Here is a 26,924-nt window from a genome sequence, read left to right on the forward strand (position 1 = left end):
TGTGGACACCCTCTCTTCTTTTAAGATTAGGCTTTATTTTTGCTAAAGCATATAATTAGGGTTGGATCAGGTGACCCTGGCCCTCTCTTAGTTATGCTTCAACAGGCTCAGGCTGAAAGACTTTCCATTATGAGAGTTTCTTCTTCACTCTCCTTTTTTCTCTTCCCAGGTGTTTATGTACAACTGTCATGATCCTTTATCTTCTCTCTGTGAAAAAATCATTTTTTAAAGATTTTTTAAAGAAGTCATGGAAAGCAGTCAGTGTTCACCGTTCACATTTTTTAGATTCCAGTCTGAGTTTAGACCATCAGAGAGCAGAAGTGGATGCTGAGCTCTCAGCTTGTATATTCTTGGGCTGTTGAATCATTGGTCACTGCATCCTGTTAAACAGACTGAGGCAACTGATGTGGCTGTGCGTTAGTCCTATCGAGAGCATCTACATGTTGTAACTGTGTGCTATCACCCAGGGGAATCCTAAATGTAAGGAAGCATCAGTAATGTTCACTTCTGTTATTTGTGCTTCTTGCTTTTTCTTTGTAGTGGAGTGAAACCAATCAGACCAGGAGTGACATGTTTAGCCGCATGTTCTCCTTAAATTGCTGGCTGTCTGAGTGGTGTCCCAGAAACGATGTGGGCTTCATAGATAATTGGCAAACCTTCTGGAGGAAACCTGGTCTTGTTAGGAGAGACGGCATCCATCCCACTTTGGATGGAGCAGCTCTCATTTCTAGAAATATGGACAAATTTATTAAACCCCCCAAAATATGACTATCCAGAGTTGGGACCAGGAAGCAGAGTTGCAGTCTTACATGCCTCTCTGCAGCTTCTCTCCTCCTGCTACCCCCCCCAAAAACCCATCTCCATAGAGACTGTGTCAGCTCCCAAACAGACAAAAAACAAACTAAAAACCAGCAACAAACAACTTAAACATAAACAATCACAAAGAAAGAACAATACAGTATCCACATCTGAACCAAAGAGTAAAACAGTGAAATGTGGATTATTAAATATTAGGTCTCTCTCTCCTCCAAGTCTCTGTTAGTACATGACTTAATAATTGATCAACAACTCGATTTACTCTGCCTTACAGAAACCTGGTTGCAGCAGGATGATTATGTTAGTTTAAATGAATCAACACCCCCGAGTCATTCTAACTACCAGAAATCTCGAAGCACAGGCCGAGGGGGAGGTGTGGCAGCAATTTTTCACACCAGCCTATTAATCAACCAAAGACCCAGACAGACTTTTAATTCATTTGAAAGCCTGATGCTTAGCCTCGTCCACCCCAGCTGTGAAACTCAGAAACCAGATGGCCCCGCCCCTCCCTGAGCCTTGTTCTGTCGGAGGTTTCTTCCTGTTAAAAGGGAGTTTTTCCTTCCCACTGACGCCAAAGTGCTGCTCATAGGGGGTCATAAGATTGTTGGGTTTTCTCTGTATCTATTATTGTACGATCTACCTTACAATATAAAGCTCCTTGAAATGAGTATTGGTGGCGCTGTATGAATAAAACTAAACTGAAACAAATGATAAAATCAGCGATTGGAGAGGACGAGAGTGTTTTGTCTGTGTTGGCCTCGGTCACCTGTGCCCCTCTTTCCTGCCTCGTGTCAGTTGGGAAGAGTTTTAGATAAACAGTTAAGAAATGGATAGAACCAGCTTTAGTCTTGTCACTTTTTTAAGTATATCAGATAGTCCACAATGAGTAGCATTGCTTGATGGTGTTGTGAGAACTCAGTTTTAAAAGGTTGGGTTAAAGAGGACAGAGTCCAAATTGCCATTATGCCGTCTGTGTTTGAGTGTGTGTGTGTGAGAGCATTTTTGGACAGTGTTTGTGTTTACCAAGCTCAACACTGAGCAGGGCTGACGGGCTGGTAGCTGCAGATCTCAAACATGAAGTCCTGAAATGGAATGGCTAAGAGGACTTCTGCTTATGTAGAAGATAGATGACACAGAGTGACCAGCGCCATGATTCCAGCTTCATTAACAACTTCTCACACAAGACAGCAGATCCACATGCTTGAACTCAGCCCAGTTTAACTGGCATCGACTTTTTCAGTGTGGATTCACGGTGCTTGTTTTTCCTCATTGTTGTTCAGTTAAATCATGAAAGTGTTGTGCGGATGTGTAAAAATAGCCATGGCAGGTTTTACAGATTACAGACAATAAAACTAGATGGCATCAGTGGTGTTCTTAAATGGCTTCATTCGTCCACATCTGCAGATAGTTTTTTAAGGTTCTGGGCAGGTGGGTTTTCTAGTTTTATCAGCTGATGCAGAACATTACTATTAAGCACAAAAAACAACAGGTAAGATGCCATCAGACAAAATCAGGTGAGATAAAAAGAAACAGAATTGCTCTTCATTTCTATTCATTTGCACTAATAAGTACTGAAAAATCCCTGCATTTGTAAGCATTAAATATACAGTAATATGACATGTTGCAACAAGATCACACATAAATCATGTCTGGTGTTAGAAATGTATCAACATTCACAATATGGAAAGAGTACTTGGCTTTTACAGGAGTTGCTCAGACATGAATATTCCAGCACACAGTTTCTGTGTTGATGTTAATCTCTGTAGTGGTTGAGTCAGCAGAGTGCTGGTGTTTTCTCACGATGAGTTTCAATACTCAGTGATAGGGATGGGTATCGTTTAGGTTTTATCCGATACCAGTGCCAAACCAGTACTTTTGAAACGGTGCCGGTGCTTAAACGGTGCTCAAACCGGTGCTTAAAGAATGGAGAACACAAACTTTGTCCAAAAACCTCTCATGTTCAGCTGTTTTTTTTGTAAAAAGATAACAATGTTAGCCTTTTCTGCAGCTATGGGGCATATATGGCATCACTCTTGGCTGGAAGCAGTGCTTAAACAATGGAAAAAACACAAACTTTGTCCAAAAACCTCTCATGTTCAGCTGTTTCCCTCTTTTTCTTTGGTCATTTTAGCCTTTTTGGCCAGAGTGAAGGGAGTATCTGCCATCAAACAAGAAGACAGCCGCATGTAGCTATGATGATGTTTGCTAGTTCACCTTACATGCATTAATTTAATGACGTGGTTAGCCTACTCAACGTAAATTACACATGAACAACATTAAGCTACTCACGCAGAGAAGAACGGCTGCTGCTGCATCATCATCATCATCATTTCTGCTACACTGGCAGGGCTAGGGGCCAGGACTCTCCTCTTCGGGTTCTTGGGGGATGTTGCAAACTCCGGGTCTGATAACAGGCAACCCACCCGCAGTAGATGCGCTCGGTGTGAGGTCTCGCAGCAAACTATCAAATACGGCGCATTTCTCTGCTTTTAAAAAAACGCTATGCGTCGCCAGGTGTTTCATCAGATTCGAGGTGTTACCTCCTTTGACAGTATCACAGTATCAGCTTAAAGCACTTGTTGCTGCTGAGTTTGCATCTTTTGCTGTGAAGTACAGCCAGACTTTGACCGCTTCGCCTTGGGCATTTTTAATCTGTAGCTCTGCTCTAAAGGAACGTACGTACCTGGCCCCGCCTACTATCCTCGGAAACGTAAAATGATTGGCTAGAATCTAAAGTGTATCACAGCTCAGGAAAAAAAAGCACCGAAATAAAGCACCGAAATGTGCGCTGCTTTTCGGTCTGGTTACTACCGTTTATGTCAGATGGCACCGGATACCGGGACCCATCCCTACTCAGTGACCACACTCTGTAACTTTGCATGGCCTGACATGTTGAGGTTGGAAGCATAAAGAGACTTATTCATGTTGTTCTACATGGATATATTGAATACCTACTCTCAAATTATTTCTGATAAATCAGAATTGTTACTATGATAGCACTGCTGTGACAGTTGGATGGCCACCTGCACATGTATGTTTTTGTTTTCATCCATGGAACTTACCTTCATGCCCTGCATGGTTGGAACGCCAGGACTGACATAAGGAATTAATTAAATACACCATTAAATAATTAATTAAATGTGCCAATAATTAATAACATTTTAAATAATTAATTAAATAAATATTTACCACACGTTTAATTAATTAATAACACATTTAAATAATTATTGACAATTTTAAATAATTATTTAATGATTTATTTATTTAATTCATTTTGGCACTTTTGTCCCCTTCATGTCTCACCTTGAAATCATTTTATCTCTCAGCCTCACCCATTAAACTAAGTGGGCGGGGTTAAAGCTGCCACTGCAGCTTCTCTAACATTTGATTGGTTGCCGTGCAAAGTAAGTCAAGACAGGTCGATCCTAGATAATCGATTGCTTGTGTGGACTTGGGGCAGCCAGGTATCCCATAATGCATTTCAAATCACAGGCAGTAATGGTGGTGTAAAGTTTTAAAATACCCCGTTTTTCTGTCACCAGCTACACTTTTAACAGTGTTTTAGCCGCGAATGTCGTGCCGTAATCGTCACGTCTGGTCAGGTTGTCAACATAGAACATGTTTGTGCTCAGATGTTTTCAGAGATGTCACTCGCTCTGCTAACAGTCAGCTGACAGAGAGCACCGAGCTTCTCCTCATAAATGAAATGGTGAAGCATTAATTTAACCCCTAAAGAGGCTACACCTTCAAGTATATCGTGCATGATATCAACACTTATGTTTTCTGTTACATGAAAATACTGAAGGTTATTCAGACAGGAGTCCTCTTTCACACTTGCTTGGTTTGTTTAGGCTGACATGTTCCTGATAACTGTCTTTGGTGTGCAACTCAAATTTGTCTTCATCATATATCAACTGTGCATCTGCTTTGTCAATCATGCAAAACTGACAGAATTTGTTTGCAGAGAAACTTACAAGGTAGCCACAAATTGAATGAATTGCCAAATTATCTGCTGTTAACACACAAACTGTACTATATAGTTGATGGCTATGACCTTTTAAATCCACAATTAGACCAGAATCTTCAAGAAATCTCAAGTCATCAAGAAGTGGTTGCAAAATCTTGTCAAATCCATATACCTCCCTGTCAATTGAGTTAAACAAAAGACACAAAGTAAAGTTGTATTTGAAGAGCATCAGGGTACATTTTAAAAAACGGGTGTGAGGAGAAGTGAGAGCCATCACAGTAATCATGTATTTCGGCATCAGTGTTCTTCTTATTCTGAACAAAGAGGTCCTGTATGTCATCATGATGGAATAAAAACTTGAGCGTTTAGATGAGTGATACATACTGGTATGTATCTGTTGCCAAATCCTGTTTCATCTGACCATCTTATCTTACAGTATCTGACCTGTGACCCAGAAAGATTTCCTGTGGTTTAACAAGGGAAAACTTCTCAGTGAAGTATTTGTTCCTTTTATGTTGTGTCTACATCTTCAAATATATTTTTAGCACTTTCAAACTCCTTCATTAATGCTTGAACAGCCTCGCTGTCTTGTGGTACATCCAAGCTACTCAACAAAGCAGCAGTTGACTGTTGCAAACAGTCTACAGTTTTCTCAAGCAACTCCTTTGTACAGTTTACACTTCTTGTAACATCTGTTAAAGTAATATTTGATGATGCATACATCTGTGCCACAAAAGAAGCAGCACATTCACCAAGATCAGTATAGTTTTTTAACTTTGATACTGCACCTGCTACATCACTGGGCATCTCCAAAACATCAGGAACTAGATCATCAGTTTCAACTGAACTGTTTGATGTCTCTCCTTGGTAAGAAGGTTGAACTGAGTCAGCATCCACTGAAGATGAAGTAGAATGAGATCTATGCAGGTGCTTTGAAAATGAATTTAAGTTATAATACATCCTTGGGCAGCCATCTTGGCTACATATAATTTTCAAGTTTTGTCCATCTGATAAGCAGTGAATTTGACGAAGATGCCAAATGAGGTTTCTCACCTCTGTGAACAGAGACTCTCTACATTTTGGACAGGTGAACATTTTACTTGCATCCTTTAATCTGTGCAATCAGCTCCAGTACTTTGGTTTTCCTTTGGGTGGACAGTGGCGGGTCATAGACAAACTCAAAGAAGGTGAAGACTGAGCCAAGCGGTGCTGGATAGGACAAGTACACAGTACAGTTTGAAAAGCTTATCCACAGCACACGTCCGGCCATCATTCAGAGGAATGGTTGCTTTGTCATTCTTGGCAACAATGACGTACTGCCTGGTTGCACTGTTTAGATCCCCGATGCATATCGGCTGGGGTTGGTGTGTTGTGGATGATGCTTCAGGATCACTGCAAAGGCTTGGAGATGGGGAAGATAAAGATAGATTTTTAGAGAAGTATTCAGTGAGGTTTAGACAAATGCTTTCCTCAGGTAAATACTGTGTGAACCTTACTGAATACATATCAGTGCAAGAACAACCAAGTGCGTTATAGCTGATTCAAGGCTGCAATGACTGGCACCAACTGGTGGGAGCAGGTGTGTTAACACTACAAGGGCAGTGTAACAAGCCTCATCTAATGAAGAAAAGCAAGGTGTAAAATTATTCAAAATACAGAAATGTGTTATTTAATCAATTATGAGATGAACAACAAAAATGACTTTCTCTTTTGTGAATAGATGAAATCAGAAATGCAGAGGCTTAAGGCACCTCATTTGGCTTATATGTGCAGCCCAAGGCCACATAATTTAAATTCTTTAGTTTAGTCTAGTCTCTAGGAATCCACAATAAGAGACTGGATCATAATAATGCTCCTGAGAAAGAAAGGACAGAGGTATATGGGTAATATACATTATTAAATTGCTAAATTTACATACAAATCCTTCCCCCTGTCCTGCCATTCGGACACTCAGGGATGGAAAAGCGGTGATGATGAGGGTAACTGGAAAACAATGGTAACCTTTTTTACTTCTGTGCACTTCAACATTTTTAAAGGAAAACATTCATTGCAAAATTTTAACAAAGCACAGTAAGGTGCTATACTTACTAACCACACCTCTCCACCAAATCCCCAATGCAAGTCTTCACAAGAAGCTTCCACGATGGCACTGACAGGGTACCTGTAGTTTCATACTCCTTAAAAATCTGTGGGGCTTTCCTCTTGAGTAGTGACTTCAGGGGTTGACTTTGTTCTTCTGTGGTAATGGTAGACTGTGTAAAGGCAACACCAGACACTTTACCTCTCTGCAATAATCTCATCACAAAGTCATGAGAGCAAATTTCCACAGAGCATAGAAGCAGGAGTTTACTCAAAAAGCTGCAGCGGAAGAAGGCGGTTTCTTACCGTGATTATAATGCAATGACTAAAAGAAATTCTGAATAATAATTAAATTGATTTTATCTTATAGTTGCTACTTGGTGAATAAATCTGATCCTGACTAATAGTTATTAACTGTTAAAACAAAATTTTTGACTTAGGAAACTGGAGAAATGCAAAGTGTACCTGATTTTGTCTAATCTCCCCAAGAGAGGTTTCCATCAGTGGCCCTCTGGCTGACAGGACGATATGGAATCTATCAAAGTCCTTAACATCTACCTCACTGTCAACATCAATATATTCCATGAAATCAGTGTTATACTTTAGCAACCTATCAAGCACACAGCCCACGTGCTGAGCTTGGCTTTGACCTATGATGTCTGTGGCAGTGCTGACAATAAGAATTTTTTTTTTTTTTACAAATTTCTTTCTCATCTACAAAAGTGGTTACAAGGACTTTGACAGATTCTAAGTTGTCATATGTGTGCTGAAAAAAAGAAACACATGGCTAAATAAGTAAGATAATTTGCTTGGTCAAGTTGCTGTTGTTTGTTTTTTTTAATAACACTGACTATTACTTAGTCAGAAGTTCTGCATGAAAAAGAAACTATATCAGAGCATGTTTCCAGCAATAAGCCTTAAAAAAGAATGCACACATACTCTAGTTAATCATACTAGATGCAAAAACTGCTTTAACTGCTTAAAAAATAATTATCTCTGTCAATATGAGGTATATTTCATGTTAACCAGTAGTGCTGGGCGATATGGAAAAAATATGTAACACGATATGAATTATTTTATATCATGATAACGATATATATCACGATATACCACAATGTTTCCAGTTATTCTCTGAAAAGTTTGACAAATTTCATTGCTCACTTTTCTCCAACTTTATTTTGAAAAGACATTTAACGGAACTGTCACAATTGAGAAACATACATTTTAGTATAAATGTATCAAATGAAAACAGCTGTGGCCTTCACATTTTTTTTTCAAAAACGTACATTCAAAATGAATTTTCAAAATAAAGTGCACAACAGTTTCAAGTTTCTGAGAAGAAAACTCAGATTTGCACAAAAGTTCAGCTTTTAAACACAAATTATTTCTTAACTTTCTGAAATCTGTAACGTTGTAGTGCAAAGTTTGCAAATCAGTATAAAGTGACAAAAATAAGCTTCACGGTTGAACAGAACTCTGTTTAAGGCATTAACCATAAATTAAAGTGAAATCAGTGATGAGCTGATGAGGAGGCAAGTCCAGCACTGCTTGCGCCTTGGCCAATTCACATTTTTTCTTCCATGACTTGGAGAAGGCACTCACCACCTTTTTACACACTGCTCGTTCCACAGCCTGTTTTGTAGATACTGGTGTGAGAGCTTTTAGAGCATTCTCTGTTGAAATAAAACAAAAAAGGATGTTATAACATATTTTGACAGCAACTTTATTTTTTTTATCATAATGTATCACTTAAATGACTTATGAATTGATTTAATAATTAGATACTGTGAGCAGCTAGTATCACAATTCATTCTTTACCGTGACAGGCAAATAAATAAACAATATAAATAAAACCGGTTCAATAATGTTTTGTACATGGGCTGATGTAATTTAGATTTACTAATATTTTTGTTGCTACTATATTACTCTCAACAATATTACACTAAGCCATTTTTAGATTGTTTTACACTAACCAATGGCTAGCTGTAGGCGGTGACCAAAGCATTGTAGCCGTTCCCACTGGTTCAGTTCGATTGCAGAGATGTTGTTAGTGGTGTTATCCGTGGTAACACTGACAAGGTGGCATTCTTGCAATCCCCATGACTCCAGTGTATCTCTCAGACCTAGACACATTAATTCTTAATTAGGGGTGACTCAGAATTACTACAGCCAGAACAGTAGCTGAAAATATTTGTTTTACTAACATGCATATCATATATGTTAGTAAAATATATATATATATATATATATATATATATATATATTAGTACTACATGCACGTATATATGCACATAATGTACTTTATGCACGTTAAATATGTAGCAATGGCAGACTCATACCTTGGGCCAACATGCCTCCAGTGTGGTCTTCTGGAAAGTACGCAGTCTATAAACAGCGAGCGCAGAGTCTTTGTTAATGAAATGGATGGTTACGCTCATGTAGGGCTACGTATCTCTGCTCGTCCATAGGTCAGAATTCAAGGCATAATGCACGGCCCTGCAAACATCCTTCTCTACTTTGGCCCGGCATGCATCATATAAGCGAGGCAACTCGACTTTACTGAAGTGCTTACGACCGGGCATAACGTACCTCGGATCAAGGACTTTGACGAGGTCACGAAAGCTGTCCTTCTCAACTACATAAACAGGGCCATGCCTTTACAAATATAACGTGAGATGGCTTCTGTGATTCTGTAATAATTTATAAAATTAGGTCAGAAACAATAGAAACGAAGACAAATGGCATATCGCCCAGCACTATTAACCAGTGAAAAGTAATTATAACAAATATTTATCACAACACTACTAAATGTAGTCTATTAAGTGTGATAACAGAAGACAGAGGGCAACGTCAAACTAAAGTTATTCAGGCTTTAATCCTATTCTGTGCTAGCAAACGAATGGTCGCGGTGAACTGACTACATTTGCTATATTCAGAGCAAGGGCGTAGATTTAGTTTTGGCATTGGTGGGGACGAATGATTCAGTTTTTTTTTTCTTTTTGTCTTTGCTTCTTGATAACAAAAGGAGAAATGTACTTGCCTACATATGCTATTCTACATGCTTTTAAACCATTTAAAATTACAATTGATAGTTTTATATGCGAGTTATACAATGCTAAATTATAATTAAACAAATGACTAAGTATTTTAGACTTTAGTTTACTTCAGCCATATTCAATATAAATCAGGTATCATACAAAAATAAAAATAACTTCAAATTCAGCAGGGCTGGACTGGGACAAAATCGGCATTTTGACTAGTGACCGGCCCACCATGGTATTATAGGAAAAGTCATAAATCCTTTAAAGCCTTTATAATAAGCTTAAACCTACACCACCTTCCCTATTCTGGTATTCTAAACAGTAACACCTAATTTATAATTACATATACCTATAACTTGCCAACTCCCAGCAAAAAAAGAAAAGAAAAAAAGTAAGGAACCACTCCCGCACCCTCTGCCTCAAGATGCTTAACTAACAAAACCGATTTAAATTTAATGCACGTATAAAACAAATGCACATAAATCTATTATTTTTCTCCAGTAATTAAATACATTCAACATCTTTCTTCAACAGAATTGCAGACTGCACAGATGGTACCTTCCCAAAGTAAAGAATACTATAACATATACTGGGGTATATACTAACTAGACTTAATATTTACTGAATACAATAATGGATTTCTATACATTTTACATCAGATGAAAAAGCTGGTTGTAAGCTTCAGATAATTATTTAATAAAAGCTAGATATTTTAAATGAGAATAAGAAAGAGAAGTATACCTTTGTGCCCCCCTCTCCCTGTTAATGCCCTACCTGCCCCCCTGGCAGAACTTTGCTAGACCCGCCCCTGCACACACTGTAAAAACTGTGACTAGAGGTTACTTAAAAAAGTTATGGCAACAAAGTGACACTTGAAATAATTAAGTAGATTTTAATTTCAAAAGATTTATGTAAAATGTAGAGAAAATGTTAATTAAATTCAAATAGAAAACAAAAGTAGATATTAATAGAATTAAACTGTAAATATGTGTTGGATTTAGGGTCAAAATCTCAAACTGAAGGTTGAAATTGCCCAACTTTACCAAAAAAAATAATTGATATGAAATAAGTCTCTGAGAAAAATTACTTTGAATTTACTAACTATCTGGCAAAGGTTTAGTAAAAACTTCCTAAAATATCCATTACAAAGAAATGAAATCTTCTTGTTTTTTCATTAAAACTCAAATTGGATTCAATAATTTTCCAAATAAACCTTAAAAATAATGACTGAATAATAAGAGAAAATGAAATGAATTTTACTTATTTTCTGAGTAAAATGAATCAATTTCACAAAGAAAACATCAAAACAGTAATTTGTTTTATTGTGGAAAATAAAACACAGTAATTTATAATATAACATTTTTCTGCTCGTATACACTGAATTCTCATCAACAATCTCCTGATCTCCTAAATACATTCCTCTGCTGTAAATTTGTTTTAGTGTCATAAACAGTTTATCACACAGCTTTGTGTACAGAGCAACAGCAACATAAACTGCATGAATGTAAACCAGTTTTGTAAAAAAGAAATTAATCTTTAGACTGTAATATCAACATGAACCTGAAATTTGAATATCCTTTACCGTTTCCTTTATCTCTGTTACTTATTTATGATTGACTAACAAAAACTTTAGTTAGTCAATCTTTTGTTAAATTGAATCACTCAATATAACTGTAGAACAAAGGTTTTTCACTCATGTACATGGAATATCAATAATGTAAATCAACCTTTTATCCCAATTTGGATGTTTAACCTGAGAAAATCTAAGACACATGTAAGAGGAAGTAACATTTCTACAGCTACAGGACTGCACTTCTGTTAAATTTTAAAGTTGTTTTAAACTAATGTTTTATAGTAACATACACTATAAACAAAGAAAAGCTTCACTAGTGATTCCTCCGATTTGTTGCCTTTCAAACAGAATATTCCTAAGAAACTTGTAGGTAATAAAAAACAAAATTAAAATGAAGAGCACAAATACAGCCTGACACATTGCAGGTCATTTGGGTAAGATATGAATAAGATGAAATTAACTTGAAAACTGAAAAGATAGCTGCATCTAACAAAGACAAACCAAAGGTTTTCAGTGAGCTTACTTCCCTTTCATTCTTTCAGAGTCCTCGTTTAAGCCAATAACTTGTTCTTGAGGCTGTTCACTTTTGGTGAGAGCTTAGCACAATCCAGTTCAAGGAAAAGTTTCTGGAATACTTTCAAGGTGTATTTTAGCTCTTTGGGATAGGCAAGATCGACTGCATATGTCAATCCAACCAGCATTGCGCATGCTCTTGGAAAATTACCCAGAGCAGGCATAACTCTCACACCCTCCAGCACAATGCCAATGTCATCCTCCTCAGATCCAACAGCCATGATTTTGTAGATTTTCATCCTCTGTTCAGAAAGATCTTGTGACACACCATCCTCATCAGCATCCTGAAACAACAAACACATGGGTTTTCTGACTGTAGTTGCACACATGAAATATTTCCTGGACACATCCTGTAGCTGAATGACAAATAAAACATGATAATGCCTCAAATTATTTGAAACTTGACAAACACATATGAATAACAAAAACAGAATAATGTTTCTACTTCAACACTTACACTGTACTCTTTGATCAGTTGATCAATGGACTCCCCAAGGTACACCATCAAGCACTGAATAACCAGATTTCTGGTTATGTTATTGCTAGGATTGCTTGGTGACTGAAAATGAGCAAGAATTCCAAAAATTACCATCAGATAAGTGACCATTTATTAAGACAAAACTGTGAGAATTGGCAGTATTAAAAAAAACTGTTAAATATCAAATTATCATCACATGGAGCATTATGTGCGATAATTAGCTGATGTTAATGCACATGCCTGGGTGCTGACAGTCAACACAAAGGTATTGTCAACATGCTTGTAAGCTTCAATCTTTAAATGTGTCGTTTTAGTAAATTACATTAATTTAGTCATTTAGTTTTTTATCTAATTTAGTTTATGTTCGTCAGAAAGGGTTTTTCCTTCTTGGGACAAAACAAAAACCCAGCAATACCTGTACTTGTGTTTTTTTGTTTGTTTTTTGTTTGTTTTTTTACTAAGAATAGACATGTATTTAAAATACAATTAAAACATGAAACCCATAATTGTGTTGTTAATTATATCAGTGACGTCCTGGCGTCCTCTTGCACTGACAAAAACATGCAAACAAATTAGTGGAGCTGTGCACCATGCAAATGAAATTTGACAAAAAAATTCTTTAAATAAAATTCCAAGCTGAAATGTCTGTGGAAAATACCTTGGCTATGATAGCCTGCAACTTCAATCCCATGGCTCCCCCCTTGGAATGGAAAAGGGCCAACAGTTTGGGAGTGTACTCATCCAGCATGGACATGAATTTGGGTTCAAGGTGTACCAGGGTGATCCTGTAGAACTCATCCTGCAGCTGAACGACAAAAAAAACCATGATGCAGCCTCAAATTATTTGAAGTTTGAAAGATTACATTAAAAAAAAAAAACCAAAAGCCCACCCAAAATGAATTTGGAACTCACATGAGATGCCTCAAACAATGCTGGCCATCTGGCTTTGATGTCTTCAATGCTGGGGGACAGGTTGACAATTTCATGTCGTCTATGTGCAAATGTTTTAGCCATTTTTTCTTTTATCACTTTGTTGTTGTCTCTTTTCTTGACTTCAGTAAGCAACTGAATTCTCTCTTCTTCTTGACTGTCCTCATCTTCACCTGCTGGATATGGCGGAAGGTAATTTACCTCTGCTTTCCGAGGCTTTTTCACTTTATTTGCAGACTTCTGGTCACCTGGACTCTTGTGTTTCATGGCATTGCATGTCAACTCAGGAACACCAAACCCTCTAAGTTTTGTACGATAATTGGCCATCTTGTATTTGATGCTTTGTTGCCAACCATAATAACCTGAGAAAGAGCCAGGTTCCTTGAGACAAGGGTATTTTGTCACAAGTGCCTCAGCAACATAGCTAACCTGTGCACTTGAAGGATAGGCCGTAAATGTAAATATAGTTTCAGCCAACTTCTCAAGAATATCAGTCTTTACTTTGGAGGTGGGCAGAAGATTTCCATTCTTTTTATACTCCTCAGTGGCTCTTTCCAGGTACATCTCAGTTTCATATGCAAACTGTGGAATGGGAAACTGTTTCGGCCAGGGCTCACAACGTTCTGTGGTCTTCTGCCTTTTGAGAATAATGGTGTCCTGAGAAGAAGTAGTTGCAGCAGAGTCTGCATTGGATACAACTGACTCAGCATATGAGGAGTCATAGTCAGACAGTTGGCCAGAGGGGCTGCCAAAACTGTCATCAACCGGAGTCAAGCTTATCATGACCGGGGTGATGCCAACAACCTTCACAGTGTCTTTGTCTTTTATCTGGTCAGCTCTGTGAAGAGTGAAGTAGTCCTGGAATTCTGGGTCAAAATACTGAAGACTGAAGTCCTTTGAAATCCCAAAAGTATCCTTCACAACACTCTGCAGCTCCTCCAATGTTGGTGGGATCCCTGATGGAAGAACCAACTTCTCAATTTGGTCATCAATAATTACACGAAGCTTTGCCTCCATCTTGTTCAACCTAGAATAAAATGTAAATGGGCAGAGTTAAATTTCCCTTCAATTAAATAAAATTAGTTATTACTTTTCATTTATACAATAGTTGAGATATAAAACTATAAAACAAAAAGCACACTTCAACACACCAAATGTTGCAAATAACAAATACTTGGGAGATGTACATGTTATCAAGTTTTTGTTGTTGTTGTTTTGTTTTTTTTACCTATTATTCACAGCAGATGTAACGTTTCAGGGTTACCAAGCGTTTTCTTCCCACATTGTAAGAAGCCAAGGGCCACATGTCACCAAGATTCTGCTGCTCCAAAAGACTGATCTTGCCAGTGTCCTCCAGTTGAAAAGATCTCAGATGCTCTACATACCATGCAGCAAGTAACTTCACAATGAAATATACACAATTGTCCAAAACGACTATCTGTATTATCTCAGCAAAGTCTGGTAGTCCACATGTTGAACCATTAGACAGGATCATCCCAGCAGTGTATCTTGTTCCACTGTAGGTGACAGTGGTGGCAAGCTGCACACAAGTCAGAGATGGTGATCTTGCTCTTAAATCTGCCTGTATGTCTGGATGCAGCACATCTACAGGCATTCTGGATATTTTTGTGACAAGCAGGGCAGGTTTCACCTCTTTTGATTGCATGTGGTATGCCATCATCATTTGATGCCTTGTAGAAAGGGTCAGCAACACATTTTTGAAATTGTTAGTGTGTCTCACAACTTGCTTGAAAAATCTGTGTTTCGCCTCAAAGCGCATTGTCCATACTCCAACCAATGGCCCATATTTTTCTATTACAGCAGGGTAGTGCTCCAAAAAAATGGTGTTTTGGTGTGAGCCTTTGATCAGGAAAAACTTCCAAATATCTGACACGATGTTCAGATATTTTAAACTCAAGGTAGGCAATACTTTGTGTTGTGTGAACAGGGGCAACCACTAACTCAACAATGTCCTTCAAAGTCAGAAGAAGTTGCCAAACAGGATCATCTTCAGGTACACGTAAACCAACAAGGAGAGGCAACAAACGTATTAGGGCCCAGTTTTCATGAGCATTTCCTCCTACAGTTTTGCGACCAGCAAAATTTGAAGGGATTGCTTGTGGACTGTTCAATTTGTCTGAGCCCTTATATGGAAAACATGTGATTATATTATTCAGTTCAGTCAAACTGAAGTAGTGCTTCTTCAAAAAAACTTGAAAACACAATGCTAACTCTCTTGGCACTATTCCCTCAAAAAGGTCATGAAGGACATCTGGTGGGTATCCAGACACAAAGTGAAAATTATTAAGTTGATCAGTTAATGGACATGACCGCTTTAAGCCAAAATGAGGCACTAAATTTGGATTTTCTTTGACAGCTTGTACGTGTAAATCATAGTCATCCTTTTTTCGAAGTGGGAAGACCCCAGACCGTACTTCATATGTCTGGTACTCTGAAGAATGTCCAAGGCAAAATCTACAAACATATGGCCCGTTAAAACTTTCAACAAGTCCACTAATTGCATGAGCACCAAGGTTATCAGCTACAACACAGTGTAGGGCGCCTTTAATATTTCTCCCTAAACATGAAATAAAAACCCCCTCCTGTTCAAGAGTGACAAGATCTTTCAAAAGTGGATCCAATACTACTTTGTATTCAAACTGTTTCACATCAACAGATTTGCAAAGTAAAGCTAGTTGTATTGATGTTAAGGCAGACTGTAATCTCAATGGCAAATTGGCCAAAACCCAATAAACTGCAGTTATTTTATGTTTTTTTCGAGAGGTTCCTAATGGGTTACACACCTCAAATTCATCAACATAAATTATTATAGAGAGTCTTGTTTCTTCTACAGCATAAAAGTCATTGTCCTTAAAACACGTACCATCAAAAATGGACTCAAAATGCCCAGTGCTACTTGAGCACCTCGAAAAGGCTTCCACTGCAATATCTTTGTTCTTCAGTACTTCTTGCAAAGTCTTTAGAACTGGTACATATTGAAAGCTCTTTTTTTGTTCAGCATCAAGAATATATTCAATAGGATCCACAAACTGGAAATGCTCCTTAAAATACTTATTTCTCTTAAAAGCTGAACCAAGTGGCCCGCCTGCTCCAAGAGCTCTGCTAATGGGATGAGAGCTGCACAACTGTTCAGCCAAGTCCTTTATGATAGTGTGGTCAACAGTGCATTTGTTAGATTTCAGTGCTGAATCAATTATATTTTTAACCGCCTCCACAGATGCTGAAGAAGAAATATAGAAGAGATCTTCAACCAAAGCATTAATGCACCTCACTGAAACGTTGTAAGTGCTTTCTAACTTGAGTAGAAGTAAGCCAAGTCCTTGAAGAACAGTACAAGATGCACTTTCTGGATCAACATCACTAGAGCATTCATCACTGTTGAGTTCAGGGACATCAGAATGGTCAGTGTTCTGACTAGGATGACTTTCCAAGACTTCTTTCTTAAAATCAGTTAAGGAACAACATGTATGTCTCCTGCCTTTGTGCTTTAGAAATGTATTGTATATATTTGTGCGAAAGTCACATCCATTAAAAACGCAAAATACAGTTTCGTGTCTCTTCAAGTGATTTCCTATATGCTGAAAATAGTCCTTCTGAGTAGAGCAAAAAGCAGTGCAAGCCAAACACTTAAATGCAGTGATCACTCCAGGCCTTGGACTCTCTTCAGCGGTATGGTATCTGGACAAATGTGTGCGAAGGGCTCCTTGTGTTTTAAATGTGCAAGGACAACTGCCATACAGACATGGCTGGTGCTGTCCACGACCAAATGTTGCGTGTTGTAATCTGTAATGACGTAGAAGATTCCCCTTTGTAGTAGAAAAAGATTTGCATATCTTACACTTCCATCCCATTTGCCAGGTCCTAAAGTGATGGAAAAATATATATCTAAGAATCTAAATAGTTTTTCATGACAAATGTAAGAGCATGGGTATCTATACACATTTGATGTTGAGATTATAGAGAAGAAGAAAAAAATCCTACAAATAATAAGCAATTATTTTCTACTTATTGTTTTTACAAAAACAAATAAGTTAGATTAAGTGGGGTCAACTTGGTAATTTCATGCCGCTTCAATTTCAAAACCATTAGTTTAATTTAATATAACATGTTATCACAACTTACTTTATAATGCACAGTCAACATGCTGATCAGGTGAATTTAAGTTGAGGGATCTTCCATTACCTGAAAGGAAAGCAACATTATCATTAATCTCAGCCAAACTGATTTACTCACGAACAAATAAAACACTGAAAAAAACCAAACAATAACATTTTTAGGTTGTCTAAGTGACTTATACATTACGTTTAAACTGAGTAGCGAAACCCCGCGGTGGTCTGAAAATGATGTGCCGGGAGTTGTGCCGTTCTCAGCGGCTTCAGTGACCCTCGAGCTCCCGGCTTGCTATCGAGCTGGTGGGTAGCAGATGCTCCGAAAACGTCGAAGCACTTTTGCAAACATGCGATATCTTGATAAACCGAGCAGATATTTGATGTTTACACAGCTACTTTCGCGCCTGAAAATATGTTAAAAGTTTATTTTGTGACCCAGAAAGATTACTAAGAGTAATTTTAAAACTTAGTAGCGGCCGCCATTATTGGAAACTGGAGTTCGAAAAACTGACTGTGGCTGACAAAATCAACTGACCGCAAAACCTTTTCATGATCTTTTAAACGTGGATGAAAGACGTTAAAACTCATCGGAATATACCGTTGATATTTTTTAATACGGTAAAACATGTGGTTAGTTAAAGCTGTTCAGTAACACAGTCGTGAAGGCTTGGAAAGTGACCTTGTGCTAGCAGTCCACTAACTGCCATTTGTGTAAAAATACGATACTATCATTACAGTGATGATTATTAATAAAATTTCGACGTATCATACTGTTTAAAACCTTTACTCAAAACCGATATACGTTATTGTTTAAACCGTGTCTTATATTTGAACAAATTAAGAAGTCTTACCTCTGACAAAATGGAGACGTCCACTCATGAAGCGCGTGTGTCCTGCACGTGGCACAAAGGATTATGGGCGGAAGTGTACAATGATTAAAATGAAAATGCTTTCATCAGTTAAATCTATTAGATTTCTTAAATTTTTTTAGTACTCAAACATTTTTTTTAAATCTACTCAACAAACCATTGCTGAATTTACCCCAAACAAAACTGTGTAAATTTAAATAACTGAACATCTCAAAATTGTTGAATTTTGCTTAGATTTGATTAAAACTACTCATACACGTTTTTACTGAGTAATAATTACTATTACTCTCCTATTAGATTCTAATTAACCCCAATCACAGTTTTTACAGTGCAGTCACCAGCTGTGAGCTGCTTAGAAAAGGATCCTGGTGTTATTTGTCTCTCAGAAACAGTTCATAACTTCAACTCATCCATGTCACCTAAAAGGTAAACCTGTTTCTCCATCACTGTTCAGCTCTGATGATTCAGTAAGGACATCTCCTGGTTTCATCTTCATGTTTCCCTCTCACCACATATCCAAACCGACATCATGACCAGCAGCTTTACAGCTGTGGCTCCAGCAAACATCAGCTGATACTAGAAATTAATATTAAATAAATTCTAACAACAGCTGATCAAGCTTAAACATGCTGCTGTTGTTTAGCCCGACATCCGCTGGTTTCCTCTTTCTTGCGCAGAGAGAAAAGCCGATCAGCTGATCATTGATCAGTTTCATGATTGAATTAGCAACTTTCTAGCTGAAGTAGTACGGGACAAATCGCGTTGCTTTTCACCTTAACTTTAAAGTTTGACCTCCTCGGCTGTAATTGGTCCAGCCCAGAGTCGATCATGACCAACTGGCCAATCCACCACCTTTCATTTATACTGTTAAAAAAAGAAAAGGAAGAAAACCCCATCGGCCCATAAAAACGAAAAATCACGAGCGGCCCACCGGGCAAATGCCCAGTATGCCCGATGGCCAGTCCAGCCCTGAAATACAGTCATGACAATAAACGAATATGAGTTCAAGGACTTAACAACATTACTTCACTTACACCAACATCTCTGACACGTTAGCACTAAGGGAACACTGAATGACCTGGTGGTTTATGTCCATCTAAGATTACCACAAAGTAAAAGATCTCTCAGCAAAATTATGCAACATTTTAGCCACACTATCGCCCCGATCAGATCAGTGAGCTGGGATTTTTTATTCTAAGCTACTGTTACGGCAACAGACATTAATCCTACTGGTGTCCCACACAACAACTCAATGTCCACTATGTGAAGCAGCCAAACACAGGCCTGCTCCTCTCGTTAACTGAGATAAACTGCTGGCATATTGGTTTTACATCTATACTGTCCAGTGTCTCCTGGTGGACGTACAGCAGCATTGTTTAATCTCATTTGAGTCATTGTTGACTTTAGCCATGTTTTTAGTCTGAGAGCACTGAAGTTTCTTTCAGCCTCAACTGAGAATACTGGGATGACTAAAAGCAGCCTGACAACAGTCATGATAATAAATACTAGTTAATCTATAGCACCAAATCATCAGTCAGTCACCCGTGAGCTCGCCTCTCCACCTCTGTCTGAGCTACAACATGGCAGAGCTGCCTCTGTCACCTGATGAATAACAATGAGACACTCCAGATACATGCAGTCACACATGTGCTTCAAATGCAGTCATGAACCAACAAGTCATCATCCAATTTCACCTGTGATCTTGTGTCACCATTACTCTCTGAGCTCTGTGTTGGTTCTTCTGTCACCTGACAAACAGGACATACATGACAATAAGAATAAAATGTGGAGCTGCTTCAGTGTGTCTGTCACTTTGTGCAGATCTTGACTCATCAGTAATGTTTGTAGGCTGAGTGCATTTTTACAACAATCTGTGCAAACTGCACTAAAATGAACCCTATGAATATGTCAGTGCCATTAGGATGAAATTATTGTGTCACCAACATTTTAACATTAGACATATAATTTTAACAGCCTCTGTAAACTAATATCCTGGCTCGCTCGAGGCTGCCGTTTTCTCCGACAGCTTAAATCAAAATTAGAAATGCTGCTCTGGGAGTGCTGCCTGTTGTGCAGTTAGTTTCCAAAACACGTTATTAATGGGTACATACAATTTTAGACAGATGTGGGCCAAAGCCCAGCATAGCCTGTAACGCTTTTATGACGGGCACATTTTACGAGTGAACTTGAGTTTAAGTGTCATACAGGTTTCTTTGAAAAATACTTTCTTATATCCAGGTTTTCCTTTTTGCTGCCATCCTCTCCTCCTCGCAGCGCAGGCTTGCCGCTGCTAAAACTAAACAGAGCTCACTGAAAGGCACAGCCAATCACATTGGCCATATTTGTCACATGACGTAGGACTCCAGTAGAGAACATAATTTAACTCTTTCTGCACCGCTGGGTGAATGAGACGCTGACAGATCGTTTTCTTTTCTTTCTATCGGGTTTGATTTTCTTTACTCGAAGAGATCAAATTATTGGTGGGGACAATTCAATAATCGCTGGATATTGGTGGGGACACGCCCCTTCTGTCCATGCCAAATCTACGCCCTTGATTCAGAGCCAACGACAATATTGTCATTTTACACAACACTGCTACGGTTAGGTACTGAGTCTGGTGTTGCTCATAGACACCAGAACGCTTGTCGGAGCTGCTAGCTCAACTACAACACTGGTTCTAAGAGCAATTTCTGAATACTCTAATACATAAATAAAGTAAATAAAGTAAATAGATAAATACATGAATAAAGTAATACATAAAAGTACTACCAAAAACACATTACCTCTAATGAAGTATGGCACTAAAGCCAAGAACTAATACTAAAATTAAGAGTAGGATATGTTAGCAAGACTGTTACGTTAGCTAGGTATAGTTAAGCAGTAATTAGCTTAAACTCAAAACTCCGACATAACTCCTATATTTTATATAAATTCAAAGTTTCACATTCTTCCAGAAACCCGACACATTTTCAGTACATTAAGATAAACTGGTAAATGATACTTACTGTGAGGTCTGACAACATACTAGGCGACGTAACGTCCATCTTTGCCTCCTTTGTCTCAGTGGCGCGAAAAGATAGCGCCCCCTTCCCGCCGCTGGTATGTCATGTTGCTGGGCAGAATTTGTTTCAATTTTCAGCATGTGTATTCTTACTCGTTTAATTTTCTAATTTTACTTCAATTGTATTGCCCTAGTTCACATGTTACGGTCAAAATTAAGCCTGTTCTGTGTGGATATTTGTGGTTGTAGTATAGCCATGGCCAGTAATTGGTATGCCATACATACTGAGAATTAATTAATGAAATTAATCTTCCTTCAGAATTTTAGTACACCATACATACCTTGGTCCACATTACATTAACAAATGTTTTGTTTGTTGAACGTAATGAAGAAAGGATTATGGAAAACAAACAATAACTAAACATTTTATTTATTCAGTTAATATAGTTATAATACATTGTTAATGTACAATTTATTTCACTAAACACAGGGCTAACCTCAAATTACTGAGCTGCTAATTTTAGGTCCTGTTGTTAGATTCTGAAAATAACACACAAAATGTGTTAAACTGCACAACACATCAAGTGTGTTAAGCTTTTTACACATTTTCTTACACATGTTGTGTTAAAATTCACACAAAATGTGTTAATAGTGTAACAACACATTTTTTGTGTCATTTTTTAACACATCCTTTAGGGGGACCTCCCTAAAGGAGGACCTCCCTATTTATATCATAGTTTATGATATAGCACTGTTTTGAATATATTTCTGTGTCTATTATAAATTCTAAGGAGACAAATGGTAGAGAGTCCAAGGTATTAACTCCATAGTAGGATTTGCTCCTTAAGAGGTTCGTTGACACTCTATTGATCATGTGCCCCCACTAAAAGGCAGTTTAAGCAAAAACTTGCTCCTGGATCATAAATAAATATCAATACAGAAAACATAATTAGGAGACGTTTGAAGCTTTAAGTCTAACAAAGTACAGCAAAAAAGATTACACCTGACCGAGAATATTAATCTTCTTCAGGAAAAGTCTGTTGGTAGAGAACTGTATGAGCATCTTTGATGTCACGGCTCATCAGATGTACTGGTGATCAGTGTTTCAGAGGTAAAACTGTTTTTGCATGTGAAACCACCCCACCCACTCGCTGATCATTTACAGTGGGGAAAGAGAAGAACTGAAATCATCAGTAAACACACGCACACACAATGTTTGTCAGTAAACCTGCTGATCTCTGCTGTGTTCAGAAGCAGTTTGATAAAGTGACTCTATAAACTGAGAACAGAGCTTTCCTGAACACACACACACACACACACACACACACACACACACACACACACACACACACACACACACACACACACACACACAGTTCTCCAGGATGTAATTGGGTATTTTCAGGACAGCTCATAGCTCATCTTTACAGGGTTCTGCTTTATATTACACACACACACAGCGTGAGCTTGGTCTGTATTGATAACCAGCTGATTGATTGAAGAACCTGAAATTGAGGTAATTGGCCACAGGGGCCATTAATACTGTGTGTGTGTGTGTGTGTTAGGGTTATTTAAACATTTGTATCCAGAAATTAAACACTGAGTTTCTGTGAATAAAACACTTTTTATTTAAATCAAACTGATTTCAATTCACCATGAACGATTATTGATCATTTTGCACTGAGCTGTCTGGCTGAACTCAAGCACAGGACTCAGGAATTAAAGTTCAATGAGTTTATTTACAGTGTTGGTGCAGATAGTGCTGTATACAAATTATTTTTCAAGTGCTCAGTTCAAAAGTTCAATATGTGCAAACATCCAATGGAATGAAGCTTCAGGGAATCCAATCCTCTGAGTCTCCCGAACAGGATCTCATAACATCATCAATATATTGCTCTCAGAACTCCACTGGGCCACAACACTCGGGTGAAGACTGAAGTTAAGCTTAAATAGCAGACAGCTGATTGCCAGACGATCTGCTGGTGCTCGATTGATTCAGGTGGGTCCAGTACTGGGTCAAGATTCCAAGAGGATCCTGTAGTAGTAGGTCAAAACACCCACACACAGAGAGAAAGAGAGGGAAAACAAAGGAGAGGTCACCGAGCATGGTTTTGTTCAGGACTGCCGAACCTAGGAACGTTCTTCAGGGCCATACACCTCCCAGTCCACCAGATGTTGAAGAGCCCCTCTCAGTAAGTGAGTGAGACAGTAGACAGCGGTGAGGAGGGCTGTGCGGGTGCATCGCAAAAACACATAAATATGCCTGACACCCGTAAACGAAGCAGCATCTGGCTGCAGTTTAAAGACTTTTTTGTCTCGGTCTTGGTCTCGTCTCGACTTTGTCTTGGTCATAACTCGGTCTGTCTTGGTCTTGGTCTTGGTTTAGGCGGTCTTGACTACAAGTCTAGTGGGGGGAGGTTGGCCAGCAGGTACAACGGGCTGCAGATAGAGGATTTTAACTGGGAGACATGATAGATGTTATGAATGTGCATATTGCACTGAAGTTTTAGGTGAACATGAACTCAGTTGGAGTAAATGGAGTCCAATAAAGTTTGGAGAGAGTTCGTGAGACTCGGTACATAATGTTTTTTGTAGAAAGCCAAGCCTTTTATCCTGGACGATAGTGAGGGTCTTCGTTGTGGTGTTGGTTTGTGAGGAACTTGTTTTGCTCTTTTTGACCCAGACCAGTTGAGTGGATGAGTTAGATGATACTGCACATCAGAACAGGAGAACTTAGTGGGAAGTTAATTTAGGACCCTGACCGGAAACAATATCCACCGGGATACCATAAAGCCAAAACACGTGGTTAGAACCAGTTCCAGACCAGGGACTCAATCTCCCAGGTAAGTAAACCAACTATACGGGTAGGAGGCAGGCGGTGGATTCTTCTGAGGAGGAGTCAGCAGTGTAGAATTGTCATGACAAGGCATCAGGTTTGATGTTGTTAAAGCTGGGGCTCTAGGTGATCACAAAGTTAAAGCAAGCAAAAAAGAAAGGACCCACCTGATTTTCACTCGCTTGGTTGCTTTGACGTATGCAAGGTTCTTGTGATCTGCCCATATGGTAAATGGCCTGTATTTGTATAGCGCTTTACTAGTCCCTAAGGACACGGAAGTGTTTTACACATCCAGTCATCCACCCATTCACACACTGGTGATGGCAGCTACATTGTAGCCACAGCTGCCCTGGGGCGCACTGACAGAGGCGAGGCTGCCGGACACTGGCGCCACCGGGCCCTCTGACCACCACCAGTAGGCAACGGGTGAAGTGTCTTGCCCAAGGATACAACGACCGAGACTGTCCAAGGCTCGAACCAGCAACCTTCCGATTACAAGGCGAACTCCCAACTCTTGAGCCACGATCGCCCCATAAGATAAACAGGTGCTCAGCCCCCTCCATCTAATTTGTCTATTCCTCCAGTGCCTTTTTGACTGCCAGTAGTTCCGCTCACTGACATCATAATTGCATTCTGCTGGAGAGAGACGACAAGAGAAAAAAGCACAAGGGTGGGAATTACCCTCCTTGGATTTTGAGAGAATGGCCCAGACTCCGGTATCTGAAACGTGCACAACACAAACTGTTGAGTAGTGTCAGGCTGAATGAATACCGATACAGTGGCGAACTGGTCCTTAATAATGGTGAAGGCATTATGGGCAGCACTGTTCCACACAAACTGCACCTTGGGAGAAATCAGAGTAATGAGAAGTAAAGCAATTTTACCGAAAATTCGCATGAACCAGCGGTAAAATTTGGCAACCCCAGGAAACACTGAAGGTGCTTTGAGAAGTAGGTGTGGGCCAGTTCAAAACTGCCTGGATCTTTGCTGGATATGCCCTGCTGTGTCCTTTCTCAACCATATGACCTAGGAAGGAAATACTATGGGTGTGGAATTCACATTTCTCAACCTTAACAAAAAGTTTATTTTCAAGGAGATTTTGGACAACCATTTAGATTCTCTCCAAGAGGAGAGGGTAATAGATGGATAATGCCACCTACCAGTGAATTGGTGATGTACTTGTCCATAGCTTCAAGCTAGGGATGAGTGTTAGGTACTTCAAAAATGCATAGTTTAATGTGTAAATGAGACTGGAAGCAGAACTTTGCAGAACTTTTCAATTTTGCCCATCAGTATCCCTACTATTACTGCCAGGCCCTGTCTCTTGGCCGATGAAGACGTGTGTCAATCAGATCTCCATTTTTTGCAGCAACAGAGGCACTCACTCGCTCAGTTGTGTCATGGGCAGGCACAGCAGAGCTGGATCGGTTGCTCTCCGTTGTCAGACTCAAAGTTCGGGGTCCAAGGCTCTTCAAGGGAAGCTCCTTCAGAGCCGGAAGCAGTGCAGCACAGGGACCACTGGATTTGTAGTTTTTCTTTGGGTGGAATTCACTTATATGATCTGAATACACAAGGTGATTAAGGTATCAAGAGACACAGGAAATTCTTTTGCAGATTTCATTTCATCAGATGTCCAAAAATGCTCCTCATGGCGCTCGCTCCTCCATTCCTGCTTCCACAGCAAAAATCCAAACATCCACGGAATCATCCACAACGCTCCACTCACCTTGGCCTTGAGAAAACCATTTCTGGGCCGCTGCGTCTGAGTTGGTTGCCTTGTCGTAAACATTTCTGAACCTTTCTGAAGTCTGCGTAGGATAGATCGAGATGTGACTTTAGGACCGCCTGGGCCCACTGGAGACCTCGGTCCCAGTCAAGAGGCTCGTGTCACGTAGCCGTGGTGAACATGTGACCTTCACCTGCTCTTTGACTGGATCACAAGTCATGCCATCTGGACAGGATACACCATCGGGACAGGACCCACAATCAGGACAGGCACACCTTTACAGGGCGACACGCCATCAGAATATTACATGCTTAGGGATAGCATACACCATCATGAGGCAGTGGGTGTCCTGTCCATGATGTACAGATGTGTTACAAACGTGTCACACAGACGGGCATGTAAAACAGACTGAGTGCTGTTGTTTGGTTGTTTCCCGTCTCTTCATCTCTTCCAGCTGATTAATAAATGAAAGACACGTGTGAATAAAACATGAAAGAAAAGGTGAAACTGCTGCACTTTTAAATTTTTTAACACAAATTCATCGACTTCCTGTTTAGTTCTAGTTGAAATAAACATCAAAATTGAGCTCAGGGCTGCTGGCTCTGATCATGATTTTGGGTTACTGATCCATCATGTGTAGTCTGAGTATTCAGTCAGGTGACCGCTGTCATCATGTGACACTTTAACCTTCTTGCTCCTCAGAACGTTAATCCCTCCGACTCCATGACTGTGCTTGAATGACACCATAAGGATGAACCACGAGCATCGCCCTGCCCCGCTCCTCTCTCCTCTCTGCTCCCCACCCTTCCTCTCTCCTGTCCTCCTCCTCCTCATAGTTTTATTTCCTCTCATACTTCACTTCAGGATGTCATAAATAATCCTGACCGACTTTCTGTTTTTCAGAA

The 26,924-nt window shown here is 39.2% G+C and overlaps 2 protein-coding genes and 1 long non-coding RNA gene across 6 annotated transcripts in view; 1 reads left to right on the forward strand and 2 right to left on the reverse strand.

Moving 5' to 3' along the window:
- Positions 1–26,924, forward strand: part of LOC120722896 — an 87,615-nt gene that overhangs the window by 18,847 nt on the left and 41,844 nt on the right. The window lies entirely within an intron of this gene.
- LOC120722934 lies at positions 7,018–21,500 on the reverse strand. 2 transcript variants are annotated; one of them, XR_005693636.1, is made up of 3 exons: positions 21,462–21,500; positions 7,328–7,628; positions 7,018–7,035 (listed from the first exon to the last, which is right to left on the reverse strand). It is a non-coding gene; the product is annotated as an uncharacterized LOC120722934 (long non-coding RNA). The 2 variants fall into 2 exon arrangements; XR_005693635.1 differs by lacking the exon at positions 21,462–21,500 and having other exon boundaries at positions 7,328–7,713.
- LOC120722916 lies at positions 11,205–13,857 on the reverse strand. Its single transcript, XM_040014111.1, has 4 exons — positions 13,440–13,857; positions 13,186–13,332; positions 12,507–12,608; positions 11,205–12,333 (listed from the first exon to the last, which is right to left on the reverse strand). The coding sequence occupies exons 1-4, from the start codon at positions 13,782–13,784 to the stop codon at positions 12,028–12,030; spliced, it is 900 nt and encodes a 299-aa protein (XP_039870045.1). The 5' UTR covers positions 13,785–13,857; the 3' UTR covers positions 11,205–12,027.

This window comes from Simochromis diagramma, unplaced genomic scaffold (genome assembly GCF_900408965.1).
Source record: "Simochromis diagramma unplaced genomic scaffold, fSimDia1.1 OVJJ01000669.1, whole genome shotgun sequence".
Lineage (NCBI taxonomy): Eukaryota > Metazoa > Chordata > Actinopteri > Cichliformes > Cichlidae > Simochromis > Simochromis diagramma.